General features: G+C 43.6%; 1 protein-coding gene across 12 annotated transcripts in view; it reads right to left on the bottom strand.

Annotated features, from left to right (window-relative positions):
• BRDT (bromodomain testis associated) overlaps positions 1-22,355 on the bottom strand; it is a 62,311-nt gene that overhangs the window by 15,233 nt on the left and 24,723 nt on the right. For 9 of the 12 annotated variants that reach the window (XM_081914123.1, XM_081914129.1, XM_081914131.1 and 6 more), the window contains 11 exons: positions 19,796-20,042; positions 16,173-16,310; positions 13,932-14,061; positions 11,462-11,646; positions 6,474-6,818; positions 4,751-4,879; positions 4,409-4,582; positions 2,070-2,245; positions 1,696-1,988; positions 1,471-1,575; positions 656-790 (listed from right to left, as the gene is read on the bottom strand). In XM_081914123.1, coding sequence (XP_081770249.1) covers positions 656-790; positions 1,471-1,575; positions 1,696-1,988; positions 2,070-2,245; positions 4,409-4,582; positions 4,751-4,879; positions 6,474-6,818; positions 11,462-11,646; positions 13,932-14,061; positions 16,173-16,310; positions 19,796-19,987 — 2,002 coding nt within the window. In that variant the 5' untranslated portion in view covers positions 19,988-20,042. The remainder of the gene's footprint in view (positions 1-655; positions 791-1,470; positions 1,576-1,695; positions 1,989-2,069; positions 2,246-4,408; positions 4,583-4,750; positions 4,880-6,473; positions 6,819-11,461; positions 11,647-13,931; positions 14,062-16,172; positions 16,311-19,795; positions 20,043-22,355) is intronic. The other 3 variants (XM_081914127.1, XM_081914128.1, XM_081914126.1) reach the window with 3 other exon arrangements.

Here is a 22,355-nt window from a genome sequence, read left to right as displayed (position 1 = left end):
CTCTCCCACCAGATGTCAAAGAGATAAACAACTTCCTGACATTTAGAAGACATCTGAAGGCAGCCCTGTTCAGGGAAGTTTTTAATGTGTGACATTTTAATGTATTTTTAATCTTTGTTGGAAGATGCCCGGAGTGGCTGGGGAAACCCAGCCAGATGGGCAGGGTACAAATAATAAATTAACAACAACAACATTCCCTCCCATTTCTATCTCAGGTCCTTCTAACCCACGAGTGCCTTAGTTAACGCCTCTTGCAACCTGTTCTTATTGGGACAGTAGGTGTGTGTTGCAAATACACATACACCACACATACACAAACACACAGAAAAAAAGCTGCTCCTCGTCCTTTCTCTTGCAGTTCTTCAAGGAGAACTTCATCACAAACATAGCTTGCCCATTTAACAATTTAAGAGTCTGGCGATTTAAATGCGCTATAAACATGCAACACCAGATGGCGCCAGATAGCAGGAAATTTTAAAACACGGTTATCCATAGTATTTTTTCCCCCGATCTAATTTCTGACTTACTTATAGTGTTTCCCCTCCCCTGTGTTTAGACCCACCCCCAGTTTAAGTAGCAGAGCAAGATTCACTGGACACGTTGTTTCAAGAAGCTTATTCATAAAAAAGAGGAGGAAAAAGGAAAATGAGTGCACCTGATTCAGAATCACTTCCGTTGGAGGAGCTGGAATCATTGCTGGTGCTATCGGAGTCAGAAGAGGTGCTGCTGTTGCTGCTTTCACTTAGCCGGCTTGGCCCTCCAGTGGTCTTTGATACAGCATTATTTTCTGCTGTAACACAGGGAGAAGATCTGAACAAAACATGGGACTTGGGGAAGTACGTGTGTGTGTGTGTTTGTGTGTGTGTGAAACGTTCAAGGCACTAATAAGAGATTTAGGCTTAATTGACACTCCTATGCCTGTAATTCAAAAGCATCAATTCTTTGGCGAGAATTGATGCTTTTGAATTATGGTGCTGGAGGAGACTCTTGAGAGTCCCATGGACTGCAAGAAGATCAAACCTCTCCATTCTTAAGGAAATCAGCCCTGAGTGCTCACTGGAAGGACAGATCATGAAGCTGAGGCCACCTCATGAGAAGAGAAGACTCCCTTGAAAAGACCCTGATGTTGGGAAAGATTGAGGGCACAAGGAGAAAGGGACAACAGAGGACGAGATGGTTGGACAGTGTTCTCGAAGCTACCAGCATGAGTTTGACCAAACTGCGGGAGGCAGTGGAAGACAGGAGTGCCTGGCGTGCTCTGGTCCATGGGGTCACAAAGAGTCGGACACGACTAAACAACAGCAACAACAAATGCCTGTAATGCTTGCCGGACAAGACACTGCAATAGTTTATCTCGCTGCTATGGCCTTTCCCAGTTCCGACAACTGTGCGATTGGGCTGCAGAATTTCCACCCTTTAGAGAATTCCAAGCAATTGTTTCTAAACTGCCTCCTCCATGCTTCAACCTACGTTTTGTGTTTTGCTTCGTGGAGTTGAGCTGCCCGTTGACATCCAGCAATCTCCTTTCCAATTCTTGCTTCTTCTCAAAGTCAGACTCTTCCTTTGATTTTTTTGCTGCATAAAATAAACAGGGTGGGGTGCAAATAAATATCAGGAACAAGAATCCAAGCAATTCTCTAGAAAAACACACACACAAGTTTCTCCTAACGTTTTCCTGTACATTACATGACGCACCGTAATGTTTCTTGGGTCTTTTTCTCAAACAAGCCATAACGTATTTCTCCAGTTCCCTTAAAGTCGATGCTTTTAGAGTTTCAAAGTCTATTTCCATTTCATCGGGATTTGAGTGTCTCAGTGAAGGTTCTCTTGACTGAATAATATAAACCACTCTGCCAAGCTTCTCTCCTGGGAGTTTATTTATGTCCAAACTTAACTGCCTTTTTTCATCATAACTCATAGGCTTGGCATTATCCTCGTTCTCAGACTTGTGTCCTGGCTCATCTTGCTGCTTGATTTTCTTTGAACGACTGCAAGAGAGAAAATAAAAAACGAGTTAACTACGGTGCCAACAGCTTCAAGTACAATTTCACACCCACAAGCAATCTTACATGTTCAAAGACATTTTCTTCTTCAGCTTCTTCAGCTTTCTCTTCTTTTGACTGCCTGACTTCTTCCTGACTTTGTTTTTTCTTTTCTCCTTCTTAGATTTCCCTTTCTTCCTCTTCTTCAGTCTGGGTAAAGTTGTTTTAGCCAAAGCTTGCAACTGCTGGTGAACAGCCTTAAGCTATTTAAAAGAAATCAGAAAAAGGGGGAGCACTAAAACGCAAAATATTTGCATGCATCTTTTAAAGTCGGCAGGAAACCTACTACAAAGAGGGAGCATATCAAAGAGATAACGAATTCCCCACTCTGTACTAAGAAAGAGAGAGAGAGAGAGAGAGAGAGAGAGAGAGAGAGAGGCAGCCAGAAAAGATTGATCTTTTGCTTTGCTTTTCTACAGTTTACATTTATGGGGGAATAAGCAAGCTGTTTAGAAGGAGACACTAGCAGTCATACATAAGGAAATAACATTTAGATTAAACCAATTTTTAGACTGAGAGGCGACTGATGAGTGTTAATGTAACTGTGTTACAGATATTGAAACATCCCCATCTTAATTTCCGTAATGGCAGATCCTTAATTTAAGATCGACACAATGGGGCTTGACTCTGTGTGGTTCATTATCCACATGGTTGCTGTATTGTACCAGATCTGGTGCCTATCACACTCTTTGAACGTCATATGGCCAGGACTCCCACACGTCCGGATTATCCCAGACACTACAGTGGTACCTCGGGTTAAGTACTTAATGTATTCCGGAGGTCTGTACTTAACCTGAAACTGTTCTTAACCTGAAGCACCACTTTAGCTAATGGGGCCTCCTGCTGCTGCTGCGCTGCCGGACCACGATTTCTGTTCTCATCCTGAAGCAAAGTTCTTAGCCCGAGGTACTATTTCTGGGTTAGCGAAGTCTGTAACCTGAAGCGTCTGTAACCCGAGGTACCACTGTACTGTGATTTTTAGAGTGGCATTGATGTCCGGAGGGAATTCCCAAAAGGCGGCACTTTGTCCTGGAACTTAAGTCAACTGGGAAATCATGGGTTTTGCCTTTTTGTAAGAACCAAACAAAAAAAGCCTTCTATTTCAAAATTCCTAATTCCAGTCCTTCATGTTAGCCCGTCTGAATGTTTCCTCTTCAGCTTTTGTCAAGTGCAGATATTTAAACATCCCCAGAAACGATAGACATTGCTGATGTTTTTTGAATGTGCCGGACACAGAAGAATATATTCTTTTCTACTGTCCTGTCCATTGCACAACCAGCTACGCAAAAGTGTGCTATCCTGTTTTCTGGGCAGTCTAACATCACGGCACAATGAAAATATCTGATTCTATCTGTCTGACATGAACCCGGAAGTAACTGCAAGGGGGGCTGAGTTTTTGTCAATAGTATCTCTCAGAGTGGCGAATAGCACTACTTAGCGGGAAGAAATTCCAATGAAAATCCTCATGGCGACATATTTTTATATGGCTGTCTATGTGTGTGTGCATGTGTGTGTGTGTTTGTGTGTGTGTGTAACATCCACACACACATACACACGGATGTTTTACAATAGTACTCCCATTTGCCAATCCTGAATGCAGGCTAGGATCCAGCTCCTGATGGGCAGTGCGGGCTTATGCCCACACCACCTATTCAGAGAGGAGGCTGAACCAGAGATTCCCACGTCGGGGCCTTAGAGGGGCCTCTGCCGTCCTGCAACACCACCACACCAAAAGGGGGAAGCAGCTTACCAGAAATGAGGCAGCAAATAAGCAACATTCACTGTAAAGGTAAAGGTAAAGGGACCCCTGACCATTAGGTCCAGTTGTGGCCGACTCTGGGGTTGGGGTGCTCATCTCACTTTACTGGCCGAGGGAGCCGATGTACAGCTTCCGGGTCATGTGGACAGCATGACTTAGCCGCTTTTGGCGAACCAGAGCAGCGCACGGAAATGCCGTTTACCTTCCCGCTGGAGTGGTATCTATTTATCTACTTGCACTTTGACATGCTTTCGAACTGCTAGGTTGGCAGGAGCAGGGACTGAGCAACGGGAGCTCACCCCATCGCGGGGATTCGAACTGCCGACCTTCTGATTGGCAATTCCTATTCTCTGTGGTTTAACCCAAAGCGCCACCCGCGTCCCTGTACTTCCCTGCTATCAGGTTCCCTGAACATACATTAATTGTTTGGCGCAATCAGGAATATTGTTAGCCTCTTTTTTTACTGCTTTGTTCAGCTACAGCCGGTGAGGAACTAGGCAGGTTATTCTGTAACACTGAGAGATAAACAGAGGTGATAGAGCGGTCCATCCATTCTGCTAATCGCATGCACGCACTGCCGCTAGGTCGCATGTGCATTGCCACTCACTTGATCCTGGAGCGCTGCAAGGCGTCTTGCTCTTTCATCCTCTGAATCCTCGGAAGCGGCATCGCTGCTGCTTCCGCTAGAAAGAGCCGCTGTGCTTCTTGCAGTGGGGTAGAGCAGAGGACTGCAGGGAGCCGGTTCATCTGGAATTCTGGCAAACAGCATCTCAAAGACATCCTTAACAGAAGAAAGTTAGCCGTCTCACAAACCTCCATGATGAAGTTTCGGGTTGTTTTAACAGTTCTGCCGTTTCAGAACAAGGTACAGCAGTTGCTTAAAGGCACTGAACTGCGTTCTCAGCGGAGTTTCAAAAATGCTACTTTTTAGTATCAATAATTCACTCACCTGGAGTTTTCTTGCCATCGCTACTACCTCATGGTCCGGAGAGTTGTATCTGTAGCAGTTCATAAACATTAGCCTAACATCAGCAGCAAACTCTTGGGTATCTTTGTACTCACAATTCTCCATCTTTTTCTGTGGAAAACAGAAGGGTTTCTGAAGATTCAAATTCTGGGATGTATATCCAACGTATGCCAATTACGGACACCATTTATTTTAATCCTATAAATTTAATATGTGGGGGATTATGACCTGAACCCCAGATATCTGCCCAAATAAGGATATTTCAAGTTCTAACAGCCAGCTACAGTAGTACTTGGCTTATTAAGTATATACTGTTTAGTCAACTTAAAGAGGGACCAATACACGTTTACATCTTATGATGCTTCTAGAGAAGAGCTCAAAACTTTAAAATGGTAATACAGATATCACAAACACATCGTTGGCAACAAATTTTATTATTTTGTTTATGCTGCATTGACAAATGTGTTCACAACATAGGGGGAAGAGTGATTTCTCCTGTACTAGCTGCAGAAGGTTCTGGAAAGTGGAAAAATATGCTTGGTAATGCATATTAAACTGAAATAGAGTTGCCAGAGTGATCGTTAAAGCATACAGTATACCTGAAGGAGCGTCTCCACCCCCATTGTTCAGCTCCAAGGGCCTCCTGGTGGTTCCCTCACTGCAAGAAGTGAGGTGACAGGGAACCAGGCAGAGGGCCTTCTCAGTAGTGGCACCTGCCCTGTGGAACGCCCTCCCACCAGATGTCAAAGAAATAAACAACTGTCTGACTTTTAGAAGACATCTGAAGGCAGCCATGTTTTGGGAAGTTTTTAATGTCTGGTGTTTTATCACTTTATTATTATTATCATTAATTCTGCTGGGAGCCACCCAGAGTGGCTGGAGAAACCCAGCCAGATTATTATTATTATCATTACACTACATGCTGAAAACGCACATGCAGTTTCTGCCTTGGTGGTCATTCTGCTGTTCACCACGCTTAACAAAACCGTTCCCTCTTTCTGCCTTTCTCCACTCTCTCTAAAAGCCGTCCATCTCTTACTAGCCCCTGCTGATGCCCTTCCTCCCAATCGTACACTCAGAGGTGGACCACTTCGCTTTGCATGCAGAACATCACAGGTTCAATCTCCAGGTAGGGCTAGGAGAGACCTCTGTCCGCAATCTCAGAACTGCTGCTGATCAAAACTGAGCTAGTCTGACTAATGCAGACTAATGTTCCTTCCCCAACACAAGTCTGGTACATCGACTCCTCTGGCAGGAGTCATGCCAGTCTTCTGCTCAGTGTCTGGTACACAGTGCATGCATGACGGATATTAAGAGCAATCGCAATGCAAAGGTTCTTCCACCTTGGACAGTTTCATCTTGGCTGCTTCCCCCAAAGCCCAGTCAATAACTAGTTACCAAAGAACCACTTAGGGTATGGATACAACTCTCTAACTTCTCCAGGTTGGCAGCTGAGGGGTCAATTGGTACAGCAGGGGGAAAGCATGAGAAAAGGTTTGGCAGAGGGGTTGCCAGTACTTTGTCTCCTGCCCTGCAAATATAATACAGCCAGCCTGCAGTTGTTCCATACTCTAGCTTGTGTGGCTGTTAGAGATTGCCTTCTTTTTAACCCTTTAAAAATCCAAAAATACAAATTTCAGAATCTGAAGAATTCGCAGGACTAGTTGCCAAATGAACTCACTATGCCCTGCGCCCCCCCACTCACTTTAATAGTTTCAAGATCCATCGGGTGCTTAATAACATCATGATAGTCTTCAAGTCCCAAGGCTGTAACATCTACTGGCTTATAAAAGGGCCAAGCATACACTGCATGATGCTTTGAGAACATTTCTCTAATGATCTCGTTACAGTATTTCAGAGGTTCTGTTAGCTTGGCATTTTTCATGGGTTCGAGTGGCTGCTGGGAGTCTGGCAAGTCTCTTTTTGAGAGGTACTCTTCGCATTCTTCCCGAGAGGAGATCTTGACGATTTTGGGTTCATTGGGTGATGGAGAGGATTCACTGCTCGCTGTGATGATGGCAGTAGTAGTATCCGCTTTCCTTTTCACACCCTTTTTGATACAGAAACACAGGCTTTAATAAGGAAAGGAACTACAACATCATTTGTTTGATGAACCTTTGAAATAAAGCAGTTATAAATCCAACTATGACCAGTATGATGCTGGACTTTTTTATTTATTTCAGCCAATTCCTTTTGGATTCTTTCCAAGAACTTGGGTGAAATAGGCAGGTCTCAACCTAAGATATATATTTAGTATCTTTTAGGAAGTTAGGAGGGAGGTAAAAAAAAAAAAAGACTTCACCATAGATTATTTCCCTTTCAGAAGACCATTTATACAGGAAATGCATACTGATTATTTAATTGTTGCATGGTACCCAGGTGAGGTGGTTCTCACCCCACCTTGGTTAGTGTACTCATCACCACCAAACTGATCACTGAGATATTGGGGGGAGTCTGTGGTCTCCTATAGCTCAGATGCACGGCTCATACTAGGAGCTGTGCATTCTACGGGATAACTACCTTCATATAAACCAACATGCTTTAGACTAATTAGTACACAAAGGGGTTAATACCATAGAGTAAGCTGTCCTGCCAGGCTTAGCTATGTCCACTTCCCTTACATTGAGAGGAAATGGGCAATCAAGCCTGTTGATCAGTCTACCTGAGAAGCTCAACATGTAAGGTCTGAGCTAGTTGCTCCAAACTCAGACCACATGGCTCTCACAAGCCACTCTCGAGTTCCTATACCAATAATTTAGGAACTTTCACCACTTTGGAACTAAGTTTTACTGCCTGTGCAACCTTTTTGACCGATTTGGAAAAGCACATAAACCTGACCTTTGAAGTGTTTGTAACTAAACAGTTTTTAACTTACTAAACATGTCTTTTCCTATGCCGGGGGAAGAGGAACTCACTTGGAAAGGCTTGTTTTAAAGGCCTAACAAACTGTATTTCCATGCTTTACTTTTTTATTATTATTATTATTAATTGAGTTTATATACCGCCCTATACCTAGAGGTCTCAGGGTGGTTCACAGAAAACATTTTTGGCTACATATTTTTGTTGTGATTTAAAATTTCTGCTGGGGTTCTCTCATCAAGGAGTACTTACCCCAAACTAGGCAACCAGGAATTCTCCTTTTTATACCTATTTTTTGCCTTGAACCAACACTGTTCAAGTGCAGTGGGCCCAGGCCTCTGGAACTCCTTCTCACCTGAGATTGGACAGCACCCTCCTTGTTTAACAGGCCCTGTAGCTCCTTCTACATCAAGAAAAGGATTTTGGAAGCTTAAAGCACTTTGTTAGGCTGTTGTTGTGGACTGCCTTCTGGGTTTGCTAAATTTTTCGTTATTTGTCAAGACCCACCACCCGTGATGCAATAGGAGCCCTCTTAGGCGCCACAGAGAAAAATCCATTCATTTGTTGGCAGTAGAATCATAGTCTAGGATCCTAGTTAGGTTATGCCATCTTAAATAAAGCCAGAGTCCAGCCACTGGGATGAATGGAAAGAGATCCTAAAACAATACTGAACTAGCACCGGGCAATAATAGGTTGTGTAGCAGCAAGAACCACACCACCTTCATAAAATTTAGTTTCGTTGAAGTGGTAAAACAATGAACCACAGGGAAGGAGTAATGGAGAACTTCTGAAACAACAATGGGATATTAGCTCCGCCCAAGACATGATGGAGAGCAGCAATGGCTAGGAAAAAATAAGATATAACCTTTCACAAGGACAAGGAAGAACACCACAGATAGAATAATTGTCACACACAGGAGGAATAAGGATATCGTTTGAATGCTACACTTATAAACTAAATAATTTAATGTGTCAAGATGAATGGATATCGTTAATACTGCAGTTTTTGTATAAGGGGTTGTTATTTTGAATGAACTGTAATTGAGCTGAGTAAGATTTTGGAACGCAGAAACAATTCAGGCCACTTAAATTATATAATTTGGCATCTGAATGATTGGGATTAATAATTGCATTATAATTTGGCATTGTTATAATTAAGCTACCACTGGATTATTGTAATTGAAAACAAAACTTATTGTAAAAAAATAAAATAAAATTTAGTTTAAATCCCTTGTTTCCAGTCATTTAAATCTAGAATTATTTCAGAGGCCTTAGTTCATATTTAGCAGTAATTACCACTGGGACGCAGGTGGCGCTGTGGGTTAAACCACAGAGCCTAGGACTTGCCGATCAGAAGGTCGGCGGTTCGAATCCCCACAACGGGGTGAGCTTCTGTTGCTCGGTCCCTGCTCCTGCCAATCTAGAAGTTCAAAAGCACGTCAAAGTGCAAGTAGATAAATAGGTACTGCTCCTGCGGGAAGGTAAACGCCGTTTCCGTGCGCTGCTCTGGTTCACCAGAAGCGGCTTAGTCATGCTGGCCACATGACCCGGAAGCTGTATGCCGGCTCCCTCGGCCAGTAAAGCGAGATGAGCGCCGCAACCCCAGAGTCGGCCACAACTGGACCTAATGGTCAGGGGTCCCTTTACCATCTTTTAACCACTGGCCAACATCTCTGTTGTTGTGTTAAGCATCTTCTTATGGGGTCAGACTCCATTCTTTTAAACATCTCCAGCTCCCCTCTTTTCATTTTGGTACCCATATTGTGCTCTGTTTTTTTTTTTATAAATATTTTATTAGGTTTTTAATAAACAAATTTCCACTTTCAAATACATACTTCCATAGATCCAATGGACTCCCCCCATCTCCCGAGCACTGCATTCCCTGTGTAACCAAAACCTCAGCAATTTGTTAACTTATTTTATACATAACAATATATCTTCCATTTTATCGTGTTATCTGATGTAAACATTTCAGTACAATTGCATTAATTTTTAATTTCCACACAATAAAAATATTTCATTATCTCACTTCTGTCTTATAGTGTCTTATTTATCAATTCAGAAATTTGCCGATACTGAAGCTATACCTTCCTAGAAAGGAGCATTTTTTAACATTCATACAACTTATAATGCTTTTTCAAATAGTCCTTAAAATTTTCCCAAACTTCCTCCGTTTCTTCTTCTCCCGAGTCTCGAATTCTGCCAGTCATTTCAGCCAACTCCATATAGTCCATCAGCTGCGTCTGCCATTCTTCCAATGTGGGTAGATTTTGTGTCTTCCAGTGCTTTGCCAACAAAATCCTCGCTGCTGTAGTAGCGTACATAAAGAAAGTTCTATCTTTCTTGACCATCCTCTGGTCTACCATGCCCAGAAGGAAGGCCTCCGGTTTCTTAGGTAAGGTGAATCTCAGCACCTTTTTTAGTTCATTATGTATCATTTCCCAGAAGGCCTTCACTTTCGGGCAGGTCCACCAGAGGTGTAAAAATGTCCCTTCCTCTTCCTTACATTTCCAACATTTATTATCGGACAGGTGATATATCTTTGCAAGCTTGACTGGGGTCATGTACCACCGGTATATCATTTTCATAATGTTTTCCTTCAAGGCAGTACATGCCGTGAATTTCATTCCGGTGTTCCATAACCTTTCCCAGTCTTCAAACATAATGTTATGCCCCAAGTCCTGTGCCCACTTTATCATAGAGGATTTGACAATCTCATCCTGTGTGTTCCATTTAAGCAGCAAGTTATACATTCTCGAAATTAGCTTAGATTTTGGCTCAAGCAACTCTGTTTCTAGTTTCGATTTTTCCTCCTGAAAACCCACTTTTTTGTCTGCTTTAAAAACTTCCTGGATTTGAGCATAATGCAACCAATCTCGCACCTTGTTTTTTAACTTTTCCATACTCTGTAACCTCCATTTATCTCCAATTTTTTCAATTATTTCCCAATATTTAGGCCAGTGGGCCTCCATATTGAGTCTTTTACGTGCTTTGGCCTCCATCGGTGAGAGCCACCTCGGAGTTTTACTCTCCAATAAGTCTTTATATTTTGACCAGACCATGAAAATTGCCCTTCTGACAATATGGTTTTTGAACAATTTATGAACTTTAACCTTGTCATACCACAAATATGCATGCCACCCAAAAGCATTATCAAATCCCTCCAGGTCAAGGACATCGGTGTTCTCCAATAAAATCCAATCCTTCAACCAGCAGAGGGCTGCAGCTTCATAATATAACCTCAAGTCCGGCAGGGCAAACCCCCCTCTTTCTTTCGCATCTGTTAGTATTTTAAACTTTATTCGGGGCTTTTTGCCCTGCCAGACAAATTTAGATAAATCCCTCTGCCATTTTCCAAAACATTCCACCTTATCCACGATCTGGAGGGCCTGAAACAAAAATAGCATTTTCGGCAATACATTCATCTTTATAGCAGCTATTCTGCCCAGCAAGGAAAGTTTTAATCTTGACCATATTTCCAGATCTCTTTTGATCTCTGACCAACATTTCTCATAGTTGTCCTTAAATAAATTCAAATTTTTGGAGGTCAAATGGACCCCTAGGTACTTTACTTTTTTGACCACATTTAGTTCTGTTTCTTTTCTGAACTCCTCTATTTCAGTAGTTGTCAAGTTTTTTGCTAAAACTTTAGTTTTTTGTTTATTCAGCTTGAATCCCGCCACCCGACCAAAGTCAGAAATTAATTCTAACGCTCTTTTAGTACTAGAGGCTGGCTCCTGTAATGTTAATACCAAGTCATCTGCAAAAGCTTTCAGTTTCATATTGTGCTCTGTACCAAAAGCCATACCACTAGATGGCCAGGAAAACACCCACCTTTTTAGAACCTACCCCTTTCGCTCCCATTTCAGTAGCTGGCATTAGGTTTGATGGCGGAGTCACCGGTGACAGTTCTGGGGCATTTTGCTGCGGCGTCGGGGTCATCATCTGAGGCGGCTTCACTTTCTTAGCCTGTTTTGGCTGTTGGCTTTGGTTAAGTTGCAGGATTCCTGCATCTGGCGCTAAGGAAATTAAGCAAAGCTGTATGAGCGAGGGACGCGTGTGGCACTGTGGGTTAAACCACAGAGCCTAGGTCTTGCCGATCAGAACGTCCGCAGTTCGAATCCCCACAACGGGGTGAGCTTCTGTTGCTCGGTCCCTGCTCCTGCCAATCTAGAAGTTCGAAAGCACGCCAAAGTGCAAGTAGATAAATAGGTAACACTCCGGCGGGAAGGTAAACGGTGTTTTCGTGCGCTGCTCTGGTTCGTCAGAAGTGGCTTAGTCATGCTGGCCACATGACCTGGAAGCTGTACGCTTGCTCCCTCAGCCAATAAAGCGAGATGAGCGCTGCAACCCCAGAGTCGGTCACATCTGGACCTAATGGTCAGGGATCCCTTTACCTCATGAGTGAAGGAGTCCTAACAGCACTCCAAAAACTGGTCTTTTTAAAGATTCTTTGCTGACTCGTCTACTGTCACAGCCTGGAAGCCTTTTTGGGATACTTCTGCAAATTTTGTGACCCCCCCTCTGAATATGCCAATACTTTCCTTGTGTATAGGGTGTTTTGCCTCTATATATTGTGTATAGGCTGTTTTGCGTCTATAAGGATCAGCACTCACAGTTTGTATCATGATTTGTCTGCAGAGAGCTTAGATCATGTCAGTTAATTAAGTAAGTATTCATTCCGATTTGTTTATGGGGAGATGAGATGATGCTGCATCTAAAGCAAGGGTTATCTCACCTTTTCCAGTGCATCTCCCCTCCACTTTACTTACTGCAAAAAGCTTGCTCTTTTAGGAAAGCAGATTTGTTGCAGAAGACCTCCCAAGCAACTAGAATTGTGTGTTCTGAATTTGCCAGTGTGTGATGGAATTCCACCCCCAAATAGCAACAGTCTAGTATTCCTGTATAGGATTCTCCCCAAAACAAACCCAACGTGCACCCAAAACATTTGCAGTAACCCATCTTATAAACAGTTATAACTAAACACATAGTTTCGGCAGCTATTTTACCACATAATTTTATTTTATTAGGTATATTTTCTTAAAGGCTGATTTCACTTGTATTTTGAAAACAATCGATTTTATTGGTATCGATATTGCTAATGGATATGGCATTGTTTTTGAATATATGATATTGTTTTATGTAAAATGCTTAGTGGTTTTGATGATTAAGTGGTATATAAACCCCATTAAATTTAAAAACAAAATGAAACAGGAAAATTTATTTAACATTGGCAATACTTGGGCATTTTCCCCCCTTGAGCGTTCCAAATGGTAATACAATATATGTATACTTCCATATTTTCCAATTAACTATCTACTGTTAGAGCAACTAAAACTTCCATCATGGTCTTATTTGACTGAGAAGGCATTAAACATGTCAGATGAGTACTACTAGATCAGTGTTTCCCAAACTTGAGTCTCCAGCTGTTTTGGACTACAATTCCCATCATTCCTGACCACTGGTCTTGCTAGCTAGGGATGATGGGAGTTGTAGTCTAAAAACAGTGGGAGACCCAAGTTTGGAAAACACTGTACTAGAGGAAGCAGTTAGCACAATGCACCATTGAAAAGGTGCATTTGCATTGTCAGCACTGAAATATATATTACAATATATCAATATTGTAAGGTCCCTTTGTCATACAGTAAACGCTGATTGCTTTTGGCCTTATCATTTCCTTAGTGGTAGACTAGAATTAACCTAATTTAGATACAGTGGTACCTCAGGTTATGCTTCGGGTTACATATGCTTCAGGTTACAGACTCCGCTAACCCAGAAATAAGACCTCAGGTTAAGAACTTTGCTTCAGGATGAGAACACAAATCGTGCAGCGGCGGAGCAGCACCAGCAGGAGGCCCCATTAGCTAAAGTGGTGCTTCAGGTTAAGAACAGTTCCAGGTTAAGAACGGACCTCCGGAACGAATTAAGTACGTAACCAGAGGTACCACTATATTGGGAGAAAATCCTCAGAAAGTTTGTCAGCTAGAACCAGCTCAGAGACTTAAGCTATGGTACAATAGCTTAGATACAATATTTCCTGTTTTAATCTCTCATGTGTTAGATGTAAGATTTCCAACTTCAATCGCTTGATTTTCCTATATTTAATCAGCCTTGAAAGCACCGTATTCTTTATCCTACAACAGTTCTGCCGAATCTGACTACTAAATCTTGTCATCAGCCATAAATAAGTCTCAGTTGTTTACTCTTTGTTTTAGTTGTTTGCCGTTGGAAAAGCTTCTCTTCAGAATGCAATATTTTACGGCCACATTCCGGTCACAGACCTTCGCTCAATTACTTTTCTTACCGTCCGTTCTTTTCCCTTTCCTTCTCCCTTTATTGACCACCACTATTTTCTCATCGGGGGGCATCTGTGCAATTTTCTGAAGAAAGACTTTTTCTAATGCTTGGGCCATGAAAACAATGTCATCACCGGGCTGCAAGACAAGCATTACAAATGAAATCAAGATGCTTTTAATGCTAGACTAACATTCACATTACATTCAGCTGCGAGTCACCGGGCAGGGACTGGTTTGTTTTTAATTTTTAAGTCACAGAACTCAGGGCTCATTAGAGAGAATGGGGAACTGTCGCACCAATCCCGGGGTTTGTGTTTCCATTGCAGCTCATCCGAGAGGTCTCCCCCTGTCAGGGAACTGCCATCGGAGCTAGAGGCGGAGGGAAGGCTCCAGAGGGATGCCGGAGAGGGTCCCAGTAGGGAGAGAGGCAGCCCATCTGCTGGGGAAGGAAACCAGCATAACACCAGTGGTGAAGGGGAGCAGATGGGGGAATTGGAGAGGAGGCTCCAGGACTCTTCACCGGAGACCAGTGGGGAGAGCACGGGTACTCCGCTGCCCACACCCTACCTGCGCAGAAGACTTCCACGCAGGGAGAGTAGGAGGAGACTTGGCGTCAAAGAACTTCTTTGCTGGAAGAAGTTCAAGAAACGCCCACTGACGGATTCTGCCAGCGACTGAGACAGACACGAAGTGAAAGGCTGTCCAGACAGAAAGGGTTCAACCAGGCAACCTAGCCAGGAGTGGTGGCAACTTACGCACGAGCAACCCCTTAGAACCATTACACCCCCCTTTGCAAAGAGCTGACTTAGGAACAGCTGAAGGACTCCAATAACACCAGCTCCTACAAAGCAGTAGTATCCTAGAATTCTAGATTCAGGTAGGTAGCCATGTTGGTCTGACGCAGTCGAAATAAATAAAATTGTCCAGTAGCAACTTAGAGACCAACTAAGTTCTTTCTGGGTACAGTAGTACCTCAGGTTACATACGCTTCAGGTTACATATGCTTCAGGTTACAGACTCCGCTAACCCAGAAATAGTGCTTCAGGTTAAGCACTTTGCTTCAGGATAAGAACAGAAATCGTGCTCCGGCGGCGCGGCGGCAGCAGGAGGCCCCATTAGCTAAAGCGGTGCCTCAGGTTAAGAACAGTTTCAGACCTCCGGAACGAATTAAGTACTTAACCCGAGGTACCACTGTATAAGCTTTCGTGTGCAGGCACATGAAATCTGAAGAAGTGTGCATGCACACGAAGCTTATACCCAGAACAAACCTAGTTGGTCTCTAAGGGACTAATGGACATTTTTTTTAATATCCTAGAAGTACAAGTTACATAGACATGGGTTTTTCGTTCCCTGCAAAGTGCCTCGTTCCTGAAATTGTACCCATGCAAACAAACACATGCAGCTGAATTTGATGCAGATTATAGGAAAGGTGGATATGAAAAGCAGATTAAGGCAGGACACTGAAGGAGCCTGGTTTAGCCACTGCTAGAAGCAGGCAAAGCGACAGGTCATGGTTTCCCAAACTTGGGCCTCCCGCTGTTTTTAGACTACAACTCCCATCATCCCTAGCTAGCAGGACCAATGGCTAGGGAATGATGGGAATTGCAGTCCCAAAACAGCTGGAGTCCCAAGTTTGGAAAACCCTGGTTTAGGTGAATGGGTGTACAAATGCAACAACACCAACTTGGATAGCGCAGCTGGTTAGAACATGGTGCTGGCGACGCCCAGGTTGCAGGTTCGAACCCCGTATGGGACAGCTGCATATTCCTGCATTGCAGGCAGTCGGACTAGTAGATGATCCTCAGGATCACTTCCAACTCTACAATTCTATGATTTGATGAAACAAAGCCTTTTATAACAAATAATTGAGAGAGAGGGAATGTGCAACAATTGCCAGGAAGTGGAGTAGCAGGAGACGTGTGCAAATGTTTATGCATGTTTTTGATGATGTTCAGGTATTTGAGTAAAAAAAGAAGAAAAGAAAACAGAAGTGGAGTATCACACCAATACAATTAAATGCCTGTTTTAAGAATCTGCCCTACTTTTGCAATTGTAAGTTGTTTAAAAAGGCTGTATATTGTCGTAACCAACCCTGGTACCTTAGGAGGAAGGGTGAGCAATAAATTAAATTATTAGCAGCAACAACAGATGATTCTGCTGCCATTAAATAATCCCAAGTAGCCCTTACAGACCATTGCAGAGAATTCTGAAGAACTGCCACCTTTGGCTATACATGATACAGTACATACCTTGTTATACAAATAGCAATTTGCAAACATAGTTTTAAAATCTTCAATGCATTCTGCAGCACAAGTGTAGCATGTGTGTTCCAGACGTTTCTGAATTGTAGTCAAGTCCATTGGATTTTTAATAATGCTATAATAATCCTGTTTGAAGTTTTTTAAAAAAGAGAGAGAGAAAGAAACGTTAGAGTACCATGACTTAGAAGAGCAGTTCGTTGCTGTAACCATAGACTCCTGGCCTCGTGTCTTGGAGGGGAAAACTTTTCCATATTGAAAAAAGGTGTTCAGAGCAAAATATAACCTTCAGCCTAAACGACTGTCCAAAGCCTTACTGAAATCTGCTTAATTTATGGCAGTGGTTTGAGTGTAAGAGGAAAAACGGCATTTATATGGCTAAAGTCAAGTATTTTACTTACAATCTCAGCAATTCTTAAAGCAAGGAGGTGGTGAATGGTAGGGAAAACACATTTTCCCTCTGGAGAAAGGTTTCGGACAGCTAATGAATTGCGGGGGTGGTGTTATTGTGCCTTCTATAATTAGGAGCAAAACACAGCTTTCCAAAACAATTTAACTCGTGAATTATTCCCACTATTCCTATAGAACTGTTCCTAGATCTTGACATCTTCTGCAGCACCTTGTTGATGCTTAAAAGGTAAAGGTAAAGGGACCCCTGACCATTAGGTCCAGTTGTGACTGACTCTGGGGTTGCGGTGCTTATCTCACTTTATTGGCCGAGGGAGCTGGTTTACAGCTTACAGGTCATGTGGCCAGCATGACTAAGCCGTTTCTGGCGAACCAGAGCAGTGCACGGAAATGCTGTTTACCTTCCCGCCAGAGTGGTACCTATTTATCTACTTTCACTTTGACGTGCTTTTGAACTGCTAGGTTGGCAGGAGCAGGGACTGAGCAATGGGAGCTCACCCTGTCACGGGGATTCAAACCGCTGACCTTCTGATCGACAAGTCCTAGGCTCTGTGGTTTAACCCACAGCGCGATGCTTAAGGCCAAGTAAAACCCAGATGCACTGTCGCTGTATACCCAGTTTAGGGGTGTTTCCAGGGGCACCCTGAATTTTAGTTTATATACCCCCCCCAGACCCAACAAATATAAGTATATTTTAATCCAGACAAGCAGTTAGTGGGAGAAACTGACACACGGCCACAGGTAGAGAGGTGCAGAGAAGGAACAATTTTGTCTGTGGCACTCGCCAAAAAGTTGTTCATAGATGACAAGCCAAGGTTGATGGTACAATGCTCTTACATGTATATGAAATACGTTTTAAGTGTCTCCCTTAGAAATCTGAAGAGGCAGAAGAGGCCCAGGGCTAGTCCCTTTATATATATATATATATATATATATATATATATATATATATATATATATATATATATAAAAACTACACTGAGTGAATGACCTCTAATATTAACCTCAAGTGACAGCTTCTTTGGAAATCCAACACCAGAAATGGAAGGTGACAGTCACTTTGAAAGCACTTTTGGACAAACTGACCATTTGAGTTTGTCAAGAAAAACAGAAACGTGTCTGAGGGGTTTAGCCTTCACTGACAATATCCAAGCCCTGCAATGATTTTTGAAGAGAAAGGCCCACAGACTAAGTATGCATTTTATAGTTCAGCCAATAAACAGGAAAAAGAAAAGATTGAATACTGATAAGCTCCAAAATCAGTTGTGATTACATGGTCTTTCAGTAAACTGGTAGATGACTCAAAAGGGACCTATTTTAATTGGTCAGCAAATTTGTAATTGGTATTGCTGAAAGTTCACAGCTATCTTTTCCTTTCTTTCAGTTCCGATGAGTTACTGTAATAGGAAATGAAGTGCAGCTATTATGGGCTTTTCTTCCTACGTTGAGTGAATTTTTTGCCAGTTCAATTTATGTTACACGTCCTTCAGTATCTAAAATACAGAGGTTTTGTTCAGAGACAATGTATTTTAATTTGATTGATTGGATAGGGGGCCAAGAAGGTTGAAGAGTGAAATTTGTGAATGTTTTGATAAATTGATTGATAGCACTAATTATAGTATAGGGGAACTTAAGAGGGCAAGGCCATATATAATATAGTCACATTACCGTATTTTTCGCCCTATAGGACGCACTTTTTCTGTGAACTGAATGAGAATAAACTCCTTATTACTTTTAAGAGAAGACTGTTGTGTCTTTATTCTTTTTAAGAGAGATAAAAGGGGAAATTACCAGGAACAAATCCAATCTAGACAAGCCAGACTGGTTTGCTTAACTCAGGAGATTCAAACGAATCGACCAACTTGCTTCCAGCAATGTGCAAGGGAATGTGCTCTGCTACCAGCTCACTAGCGTGAGTGAGGAAGGATAATATTGAATCAATATATCCTCTCCTACTGTTCACAACATTCCCACCCAATCGAGACTGGTGCAGTGCTGAACAGGGCTATGCCTAACCCATAGCTGTCAACCGTCCCTTATTTGGCGGGAAAGTCCCTTATCCCAGCGCCGTGTCCTGCTGCTGTCCCTTATTGATGATGTCCCTTAAATTTCCTGGGTTTCAAAGGAAGCAGCTCCTCTCCCCTGCCGGCCAGGGAGGAGGGAGGCTCCAACTGTGTTGCTTGGCTGCGTTGCTCACCCAATAAGGAGTCTAAGAATGACTGGGGGGTGGAGCTTGCATGCCTTGTGCCGATCAAATCAGCCGCATTGCCTGGGGACTCGCCTTTGCTCAGCACTTCCCAGTGGAGAGGTGACAGTGGTTTTCCTTGCTGCATCCCCTTTGCCGGGTTGCTGTGCTGTGGGAACCACTGCTTGAGGCTTCGTTTGGCTGCTGGTTGGGCTTTCTGCCTTTGGCTTGGAGGGGCTCAGAAACTGAACATACCTGTGCTTGGAAAATCCCTTATTTTGGCTGCTGATCCCTTATTTACGAGGCTGCTGGTCCCTTATTTTCAAATCTGTAAGTTGACAGCTATGGTCTATCCCCACCTCCCCCCCCCCCCGGCTGATCTGAGCAACAGTGGCTATACCACTTTGTCCCATGGCACCCCATTGCTGCCTGGTCAGGGATAAGATTGCTCTGTTATGCAGTAACACCTGCTTCAGTTTGCCATATGTGATAACAGCAAGAGAGAGGAAGTTCAAGAATTTGCCACAGATAATGGGATGCGGGTGGCGCTGTGGGTTAAACCACAGAGCCTAGGACTTGCCGATCAGAAGGTTGGCGATTTGAATCCCCACAATGGAGTGAGCTCCCGTTGCTCGGTCCCTGCTCCTGCCAACCTAGCAGTTTGAAAGCACGTCAAAGTGCAAGCGGATAAATAGGTACCGCTTTGGCAGGAAGGTAAACGGCGTTTCCGTGTGCTGCTCTGGTTTGCCAGAAGCGGCTTAGTCATGCTGGCCACATGACCCGGAAGCTGTCTGCAGACAAATGTCGGCTCCCTCGGCTTATAGAGCGAGATGAGCGTGCAACCCCAGAGTCGGTCACGACTGGACCTAATGGTCAGAGGTCCCTTTACCTTTAAGGCTGATGTGCTTGCAGCACCAGAGTTTCTCACTGGAAGATGAGCTGCAAGTTCAGACACGTGTACCCCTGCGTCTTCCTTAACTATTCATATTTCTGTTTAAGATAAAGTACAGTAAACTCTTACTGGGAGGTTTAGGCCTGCAGCGTCTACCGGTTGGTGAAACGGCCAGGAGAAGTTATGTCTCCACATCGCTCTCATGAGCACCCTCTGCAAATACTGAAGCTGATTTGTCAAGCGGCCAGTTCCTTGGGCATTGATGTATTCTGGAGGGGGAGGGTTGACAATTGTCGTATGCTGCTGACCTGGGGCAGTCATGTTGATCTCTAAGGCGTATCTGTTGCCTTGTAGGTCAACCTCTCTGTCAGAGAATCTGCAAGAAAAGTGATCCATGGCATGTGAATTGATTCATTATTTTGTCTTTACTTCCTTCTGCAGGGCCTGTAAGACAGAGCTATTCCGCCTGGCTTTCAATTTGAACTTAGCCTGATCTTTTATTCCCCTTCCCTCCCCTTTTTATGAAGATTACCCACTCTGGGATCCCACAGCTAATTCTCTCCCGGTCTCCTTGCTGGCCCAAATAGGACTAATTTAGCCAGCTAGCCCTAGTGATCACCTAATGTTTATTGGATGGATTTCTCCCCTAAATTGATTTTTGAATTCTGAATTTATTGTTATTCACATTTTATACTGTATTTTATGCTGTTTTTCATTGCATCAATTACCGTATTTTTCGCCCCTTAGGGCGCACCGGCCCATAGGGCGCACCTAGTTTTTTTGGGGGGGAAATAAAGAAGAAAAAAAATATTCCCTCCTCCCCGGTGCAGGGCTGGGGCGGGGGAAGCCCAAGCTTCCACCGACCCCAGCCCCCAGAACAGGCTGCTATCCACAAGCCATGGGAGAGCTGCGTGACTTCGCGCAGCTCTCCCACGGCTAGCGGAGAACTGGGCAAAGCCTGAAGCCTGGGGCGGGCTGAGCTCAGCGCGCCCCAGGCTTTGGGGTGCAGGCAGCTCTCCGCAAGCCGTGGGAGAGCTGCACGAAGTCACGCAGCTCTCCCATGGCATGCGGATAGCTTCTTGAAGCCTGGAGAGCGAGAGGGGTCGGTGCGCACCGACCCCCCCTTGCTCTCCAGGCTTCAGCGAAAGCCTGCATTCACCCCATAGGACGCACACACATTTCCCCTTCATTTTTGGAGGGGAAAAAGTGTGTCCTATAGGGCAAAAAATATGGTAAGTGTTTTAAATTTGTTGTTAGCTCCCTTGAGCCCGGTTTTCTGAACCGGGAAGGGTGGGGTATAAATAAAAATTTATTATTATTATTATTATAGATCATGTGGAAAGCCTCAAAAAGGCACCAAAGGCACACGTTTCATGCATGAATCAATAGCAAAACCCATTTACGGATGGCAAAACTAGGGTGAGGGATACCTGGAGTAGCAATCCCTCTTATGGTCAACTTGGGGAATGTCGGGGAAGGGGAAAGAAACCTACTGCATGTGTAGCTCTTTGTACTGAATTTTTAAAAATCTCACTTTTCAGCCAAAAGGCTCACAGAGCAGTTTACAATGATCAATAAGAAGATGCCCTCAGGCTTACCGTCTAAAATACACGATACAAAAAGAAGAGGAAAAGGAGGGGATGGTGGCGGGGAGGAAAAAAGTATAGTCAAGCACTGGTTCTTAGTTGCAAGTTTCTTACAAGCATGTTTTCTACCAGGGGGGACACAAACAAGATATTTGCAGCTTCTTCTTCATTGATGAGAGTGCACTGCCCATTGGTAGCTGCACAAGAAGCAGGAAGGGCTGTGGGATTTGGGGTACCCATCTAAAGCAATTCAAACACTAGGAAGGAAATTAGCCTCATTATCAGCTAGTCAAGATGCCTCTCTGGTAGGACTCGCCAAAGTGTAATACAGTGGTACTTCGGGTTACATACGCTTCAGGTTACAGACTCTGCTAACCCAGAAATAGTACCTCGGGTTAAGAACTTCGCTTCAGGATGAGAACAGAAATCACACGGCGGTGGTGCAGCAGCAGCAGCGGGAAGCCCCATTAGCTAAAGTGGTGCTTCAGGTTAAGAACAGTTTCAGGTTCAGAACGGACCTCCAGAACGAATTAAGTACTTAACCCGAGGTACCACTGTATTTGTATCTATCCGTCCCAGGATTCTGACAGACACATCCATGAGATTATCCCATTCATATCCCCATTTTAAAATTTTTTTTGGTATATATAGATAAAAGTGTCTCTAGGACAGTGAACCGCTAACAGCCAAAGTTTGACTGCTGATGCCTACATCCTTCTCAAGAGCTTAGCAAAGCTGCATCACAGAAAAGCCATTCTGAATGAGGACAACACAGAATCAGAATTATTTTATTTGTTACAACCAAACTCAAGACATGACATGGACACGTTCGCAGGTCACTCTCATGTTTAAGATAAAATGTCAACCAAATTCAGGAGGGGAAAAAAGTAAGGGCACATAAACTTATGGCTCGCCACTCAGAGATGCCAAGGAAATAGGAACTCCTGCATAAAGTGAGGAGCTGTGATCCCACCACCTACCTCTCCCCCAGCAGAAACCAACAATATCTGCATGGATCCACCAACATACAAAGGGATATCATCAGCCAGTTTCCAGAGGCAGCATGTGTTTGAATGCAAGATGATGGATGACAAAACTGTGGG

This window comes from Podarcis melisellensis (assembly GCF_964234715.1).
Source record: "Podarcis melisellensis genome assembly, chromosome: 6".
In the NCBI taxonomy this organism is placed as follows: domain Eukaryota; kingdom Metazoa; phylum Chordata; class Lepidosauria; order Squamata; family Lacertidae; genus Podarcis; species Podarcis melisellensis.
Note: the sequence above shows the minus strand (reverse complement) of the source record. Positions and strands in the feature narration are given on the sequence as shown.